Source organism: Theobroma cacao, chromosome 9 (assembly GCF_053813885.1).
Source record: "Theobroma cacao isolate CCN51 chromosome 9, ASM5381388v1, whole genome shotgun sequence".
NCBI classification, from domain to species: Eukaryota; Viridiplantae; Streptophyta; class Magnoliopsida; order Malvales; family Malvaceae; genus Theobroma; species Theobroma cacao.
This window is the reverse complement of record NC_142647.1, coordinates 3126354-3134442: the sequence shown is the minus strand read 5'-3', so window position 1 is coordinate 3134442 and position 8089 is coordinate 3126354. Positions and strand designations below refer to the sequence as shown.

General features: G+C 33.5%; 1 protein-coding gene across 1 annotated transcript; it reads right to left on the bottom strand.

The window, feature by feature from the left end:
- Positions 1 to 332: 332 nt before the first annotated feature.
- LOC18588142 (transcription factor MYB1-like) lies at positions 333 to 1881 on the bottom strand. Its single transcript, XM_018126693.2, has 3 exons — positions 1670 to 1881; positions 1356 to 1485; positions 333 to 1254 (listed from the first exon to the last, which is right to left on the bottom strand). Exons 1-3 carry the CDS (start codon positions 1800 to 1802, stop codon positions 591 to 593), a joined length of 927 nt encoding a protein of 308 aa, XP_017982182.1. The 5' UTR covers positions 1803 to 1881; the 3' UTR covers positions 333 to 590.
- Positions 1882 to 8089: the final 6208 nt, after the last annotated feature.

The window sequence follows — 8089 nt, the reverse complement described above, 5'->3', positions numbered from 1 at the left end:
CATTCACTTAAATGTTTTGGTTTAGATTAATTTCATTCCATTAAGAGGGTTGTTGAAGAATATGATCAAAGATGAATACTTATTGAATCGATTATTTTATACATTAATTGGTTACACTGTTACTAGGATTGAATTTTGCTTCTTACCTACCAGCATCCAGCTGGAGAGGACTGCATAGGAAATCTTACAGCATTATGCTACCGGGCTTTTTTATTTATTTCCTTAAATAGGCAAAAATAGGATCTATAAAATCCTTGATTTCAGAAAGCAACCATGTTGCATTTGTGCTATTGAATATGCCTATAAATAGTTATAAATTGATACAACTAGAATAATAAAATAAGAAGATTTATTCATTATTGAAAATAAGTAATTTATGGTCATATTGGAGTGATGTAGTATCAATATTTTACTGAATAGATAGGAAGTTACAAGCTCAAAATTTACACATGGCCAGTTGGCTACACTCTATGGCTTTTATTCTGATGCACTTTTATTCAAGACGTGGACAAGAGCATGCATGATGCCAAGGCCACTGCCTAACAGGTGTAAGATCTATACTCATCAGTTTAAGTTAACTAAAAAAGTAATTAGATTAACCATTCTTCAGCAGATTCAAGGAAAGCAGTCAAAGATCCAAAATCTGAATCCAAGTTAGCTTGAATATAGTAGTCACTTCCACTCCAGTTCTGCTCCATTTCCTCTGGTAACAAAAATGCTTGCGATGGCGCAATTTTGCTCATATAGTTATCTGCATCATCTCCTCGCATCACCTTATCCATCTCAGAAGCACCGAGATCATGACTGAAACTTGTAAAATCAGAAGCAAAAATTTCTGGAACACTTATTTCCCCTGCACTGATATCCACCATAAAATCCACAGGATATTCTTCATTGGAGGACAGAGTAATTAGTGACCTATCGCTGGACTCCGATCCTGCTGGAACATTCTGCACTAAATTTGGATCCATGGAAGGTGGAATAGCCACGTTTCTGTGATGATTTTCAATTCTATGTTGCTGAGCATCAGGGGTGATAAACACCTCTTTGAAACGCAATGCCTTGGTGCGGATAACGCGTGAGCTAACTAGGTCCTCATCCACTTTTACAGTGATAGGTTTCTTTCCAACTTTAGAATGGTTTGATTTTGGTCCTCGCTCCTTCCCTTGTCCCCTCTTTGATAAATGGGTGTTCCAATAGTTCTTGATTTCATTGTCTGTTCGCCCTGGAAGTCTCCCTGCTATCAGAGACCATCTACAAAGTCAACAAATCATCCATTTGTGAGTAATTACCTTGAAAATTTCTAACCAGTATCCATACGTCTAGAAAATTAATTCATGAAGTAGAACAGAAACCTGTTTCCTAAGAGTTTGTGAAGTCTGATGATGAGATCTTCTTCATCAGGAGAAATGTTCCCTCTTTTGATATCAGGTCTCAAATAGTTCATCCACCGAAGCCTGCAGCTTTTTCCACATCTCTTCAGGCCTGCAAGAAAGAAAAAGAAATAAACTTGATTTTCATATAACAACAAGCAAACCCAATGCATCCTTTTTGTAACTCCATTCCTTTTGGCTTAGACGGTAATGAATTCATTTGCAGGAGTGTGATTGAACATGAATGAACCATTAATTTTTCCATCCCTAACCATTTATGATCAAGTCTCTCTCACCTGCTTCCTTGGGAATGTTCCTCCATTTTCCTTCACCATGAACCTTGACATAATCGGTGAGAATTTTGTCTTCAGTGAGGGTCCAGGCTCCTCTGTTCATTCCCTCTTTAGAACAACAAGGTCTTCGACCCATTACTGCTCTACTCTCTGTCTCCCCTCCTTGGGCGAGAGATTGAGACAATTGAAAGTTCCAATTGAACGTGCAAGTTGTTCGCTAGTGAATGCGGGGGAGCAGTTGACTATATAAGATGCACCGTTCAATTCAAAAAATTTTATATCCATTAATAATTTTTAAAGATAAAATACGCATATTACCTTAACTTTTAACCGCATCCGAATTCATTAATTTTTGAAATAAATAATGAGATTAAAAAATGTAAATACTGTTAATAAAAAATAAAAAAAAAACTAAAATACCTGTTTTTCTTTCTCTTATATTTTTTTTTTTCAAATAATGTGACCAACGGACGGTGCTCTTATTTGCCAGCCAACCGTCTCACTACAAGTGCACCGATCTGGTGCTCCCTTAGGAAGGGGAGCACCCTTAGGAGCACCGACCTAGTGCTCCCAAGGGAAGGGGGAAGGGGAGCACCGAGCAAAAGGGAGCACTGATCGGTGCTCCCCTCTCCTGGGAAGTAACATCGATCTGGTGCTCCCTCCCTTGGAGCACCAGATGTGCTCTCCTCTCCTGAGGAGTAGAGAATTTTTTTTTTGTAAAATTAAAAAATTATAATTTTTATAAAGATAATTTTTAAAATTAATGAAAAGTAAAATTATTTTTTTAATATTATCATGTCATCAATTTAATGAAAATATTAACAATTGATTAAGAACTGAATTTATGTGTTTAGCATAAGATATTTTTTTAAGACAAATGATCAATTTCAACGCGTGAAATTATAATTAAAAGTTAAAAAAGTGACAATATTTTATTTAATTTTTAATGTATAACCAATGGGACCATGCACAATTAAGATATGAGAATCTACAAAACTAAACATATTTGGATTCGGTTGTTAAAATTGATAACAACAATGTTTTTACAAATTAAAAACACAATCCCAATGTGATTCAATTGCATGTACCATTAAAAGACAAGTCACCAAAGCTGCAATTAATGATTTTACAGTTGAAACTTTGTAATGAAAAAAATTGCATTATCATTCCTTCTCTGAAAGAGTACAGTCATTTCCTGTGGAGGCACTTTAATCACGCGATTGGGCGATGCATTGCCTGTAGTATCTGGCTCAAAATAACTAATTACTTACCTAATGCTTACTTCTCTCTCTCTCTCTCACTCCCCACCCTAGTGTAGGGCATGATCATGTTAGTGCTGTTTCCATCAAGTTGAAGTTGATAAAGATATATACTCAGCTACCATTCCCGATTGTTTCTGCTCCATTGAACTAACGTTCCCACCAAGGCCTAGAAGCTTGAAAGTTTGTTGCTGTCTCTCTCTCTCTCTCTCTTTTGAAAAGGACAGCAATTTCTGAAAGGGAGAGGAATTAAGCACCAATTATTGTAATATTGTCCTTTAACTTCAACAGGATATACCAAGTACAAGTCAAGATCGAACACATACACATGGTGTGGGTCAATCGAATCATGATTTCAACAACTCTTTTATCGTTTCAACGTGTTCTAGGACTTTTTGCACTCCGGGCGGGGAGCTTCTACATATTGGGTTTGGTTTAATTCCCAACTTGAGCTTACAAGAACATAATCTTGCAAATACTAAATCTATGGCCACTGGTCAGTCTCACTAGTGACTGCAGGAAAGCTAAATCAAGCACAATGCAAATAGAATTGAAACTTTGAAATTAAGAAACATTAAATAACAAACCCATCCCAGAACTTTAAGTACAATTTGCCTAGGTCTATCTTGGTTACTTCATTCCTTTGGAAATTAAGCTCATGCATGCATGTATGTATGCTTTTTCAAGAAGCGGCCAATTTATTTGCAACGATATCTTCCGCCTCTCAACAACCGTAATAAATCCTATAGCTTCATCCATCATCCTCAGCTTGCATGCTCTTTTTCTGGTTGGAGATCCTAATCTCTCATCCATAATAAAGGAAGCTAGCCCAAAAAAAAGAGAAAAAGAAAAGCTATTGATTGCTATATAGTATTAGACTGCATGTTCATTCATCCATGGCTGTTTTAATTAATAAATTGTCTCCTAAAGCCAATAAAATATATACAGCATGGGGTCCAATTAGTCTCACAATAATACAACTGCATGCAGGCTACAATGAATTCTGCTGTTAGTATTCAAACAGAAAAAATAGACAGCAGACCTGCAAATTAATGTTTTATTACCTAAAGGGAATCAATTCTTATCTCTTCGTATAAGCTGTCTCACAGTCTCACACAGATCAATCTTTACACATGCCAGCAGTACAAGTTGATGGGCAAAGCTTGTGGTCGGTCCACACAGGACCAGTTTATAATGTTCACGAGATTCTAGAACAGATCTCCCAGATACTAAATCTTTAAATATTCTTCAACTTTTTGAGTGGCATATATAGAAGCATTTATAGCAAAATTTTTTTTACATGGTATCAAAATTACGATTTCAAGTATGAACCCCAAAAATCTCACCTCTTTTCTATTAATTTTTTCGCCAATTTAATATCTTCTCCATTGGATCTTATATATGTAAAATATTTTCTGTAATGGTTATTATAACACATTTCTTCCAGCACTTATAATTAGTGCAAAACTCATTAATTTAATCCGAATTACAGGAAAGGGGTACTACAATATAGACAGTATAATAAATCTTGAACCTTGGCGATCAAGTTCAAGAAAATATTGGAAATTAGCATGTTTTCACCGTACATATACAGAATCCGGGATGAAATTAATAAGAATTCATGAAAACTAAGAGCTGATCGATAGATAACGATGGATAAGATAGGTCTATTAGTCATGCCTTTCGGTCTTTGAAGATCAACGGGACCATGCAAGGTTTAAAACTAGTTGGAAGGCATGTGAAAGTGGGGGTAAAGTCTGATCAAAACCAGGAGGAAGCCAAGGCCATGACGGTGACCCTTACATCTCCAGGCTCGAAAAGGTATGGAAGATGAGGCCAGAAGAAAATGACAACACCTCAGCAACAACCTTATTTACGAAGGTAATATATGTGTCCTATTCAGAATAAATGACAGGAATAATTGGTGCATATATCGCAGATCGAAGAATGTGGCAGTGTCTGTTTACGAATATATATGTAATTAACATCAAGTACTTAAAACTATACTAAGATAAATTAATGGATTAAACTCTATCAGATTAAACTGTGGTGTCACATGACTTTGTTTTTTGAATTGTTTTGCATAATGAATCTAACCTTCTGGGGGTAAAAGACTGAAAGGTAGACTGCAACTTTCTAATTATGAATTTGTTTAAGATCAACATTCCAAAAACAGTCTGCAAATTGTATCATACCTTTGTCCTTCCACGTCTTTATTGATTCTTTTAGGGTTAGCTTTAACTTAATTTGTAGATTAATCCAAGAAGGATCCGCAAGATGTAACTGCAATGATATAGTATACACTCTCACCGGCCGAATCTAAATTGTGGAAATTCATGTACCTATATATAGAGGTCATGACCTACAAGATTTGTTGCTAATTGTCAACTTCAATAATTCCTTTGATCATATTCTCCCATTTGGCTCGGTCTTTGATGGTTGAAAATTTTATGACTTGTTTTGAATACCACATTGATTCGATTTTAATACTAGAATCCAATCATCCCAAGGACCATATTCTTCCGGAAGAAAAACAGATGGCCTAAAGTTTGCATCATTGCATTTTGATTGGAAATCTCTTGACCAAACCCTGACAGATTTTATTGCATTATTGATTAATAATCAAATGGTTAGCTTATTCGTTTTTGACATTCCTATACATATAATAATTATGACCTCAATTCAGTTCATATAATTAATTAGTTCCACGTGGTTAACACTATAAGCTACTATATTCTTCTGTGAAGAGGACTAGGAAACACAGCCAAACTAATTTACCAAGAAAACCTAATGCATAAAGAAATGACAGGGTATGTGGTTTGGTTTTTTTTAGTAAATACATATAGAGTTGTTAGCTTGCTAACATCTATATTTATTTGCAACTTAATTTTAGTTAGGAACAGCTTATATTCTTCAATAATGAATTAATGGTTGTCTTTATACATAGATGCATCAAAACCATTCCCGAGTAAGTGTCTTAGTTAAGGGCCCTCTCTAATAATATTAGGAGTATTATATTTTAATTATTGTCACATATAATTGAATGATTAGCTGTAAATGTAACAATTTTCAACATATATTCTATAAAATATATATATTTTTAAATTAATAATAATTGTAACAAATATTTTTAGAGCCTGTTTGATCTAGCTTTTTTTAGCTTAAAATTATTATGGAGATTTTATAAAAAATAATAGCTTTTAAAATTAAGGTAAAACTATTTGATAAGCTATTTGACAAAATAAATTATATAAGTTTTAATTTTAATTAAAATTATCATAAAGGGTATGAATTCCATCTTCTATCACCTAATAAGAACAAATCTAGTTCAAGTTTATATACGATTTTAGATCCTAAAATTAGAGAAATCTATAAAGAAATAGAATAACTCTCAAACTTATATACTAGTAATAATATTATATTTTCTGGTGAAGAAGAGAGAAAACTTTTAAATAGTACATGAATACAATTTTGAATTTTGGGTCTTCTTTTTTCTTAATTTTTGTAAGAACAAAAAAATCTTAAACTTTGTTATTTTGTGGGTAGGTTTATTGTTGGTTTTTTGTTTCTTTAGTAGTTTGTGTAGAAAGAGGTAGAGAGAAGGGAAATCGTGATTTTACGTTGGATAAAGGTGATTTACAAAAGAAGGATAGAAGAGGGAGATTGAGTGGAAGAAGGGGTTTTTTTTTTGAAAAGCTAATGTATTTTTTAAAAACAAAGAGGAAAAAGTTCCTTTTTGAAGTTTTTGTTTAAGTTCTTTTGTTTACAAAATTTGTTTTTTGAAAAAAAATTATTTTTTTTAAGAACTTCTCAAAAATCTTATTTGATTTGATTTTTACTTTTAAAAAGTAAAAAGCTGAAAAAAAATCAAGCAGGTTTTAATTCTATTTAAAATTCATCATTCAAATTAAAATAAGAGTAGTATATATATATAATTGATGCCATGGGAGGGGAGGACAACCTTTGGTATTCAGCGTTCAACTTTACTTCAGCAAAATCAAAGATTTTGAAATCACGGAGTGACGCGATGTCGAATCTGTTACTAGGAATGCCTAATTTAATAGTAAAAAATGATTCCACGCATTCATGTAATGTTAGTATTTTGGTTATACCAAGAAATAATTATATAGTATATAAGTATGGTAGACCATGCCACTTGAATTAAAAAATATAAAAAAAATTAATTTTGGGTCCTTTATGAATTGTTTATTGCTTATAATTCTTCTTTCAGGTCCCATCTGAATTGTACAGACCACAGATTTCCTTTTCTAGGCATCCCATATTCGCATTTCTAACTTAAAAGAGAGGACAATCCTTTTGTCTGATTGCCTTTGATTGCAAATTTTGGGGGTTGCTTCTTTCCCAGCGTCGTTCGGTCAAGCTCATTTAAGAGAAGCCCAGAACCAGGAAGTCCGAGTGAAGTGAAGTGAAGTAAATTTTACCTTAAAAGTCAATTGAACCTTGCTTTTACACAAAAAATTAAAAGTAATTCCTCTTCATATTTGTATTTGTTTATCAACCATGCCTTCTGGTGAAAATTGCTATGTAAAATTCTTTGACTTTCTTTGGTAGATCAATATATACATACAACACATGCAGGTTGATATATGACTGTATACACATATAGACGTACATATATTAATAAAGAAATCTCTCAATCTTTCTTTTAAAACTGTGATAGATAGTATGTCAACATCACCAAGGGTTTTCCAAGACTTTTTTTTTTTTTTAATTATGCTAACTACTAACTTGTATACACTAGCAATAAGTAGAAGCAAGAAAATTGAGATGGTGGACTAATTTTCAGAAAGAACTCAAGATATTACTTGGATCCTCTACAAAATCATTTGAGTTGGACTTGAATAGAGAAATGGCAAGATGCCAAAATCTGACACAGCTTTCAATCCAAACATCCCTCCACAGTACTACTAACACACGCCACATTCTCATGATCTTTTCTTTTCTTTCTTCAAATGATTTTTCAGTACAATAATAAACATACACGTTCTGCATGATCACCAATAATTAACAGGAAAAAGAAAATTTTGGTACATCATAGGACTTGGCCATGAATGATTTTTATAGTTCAAACGTTTGGTTCGTTGACCAACAGAACGTGATTAGAGTAGATACTAGTACCTTAAAACATCAGAATTCAGTGTTT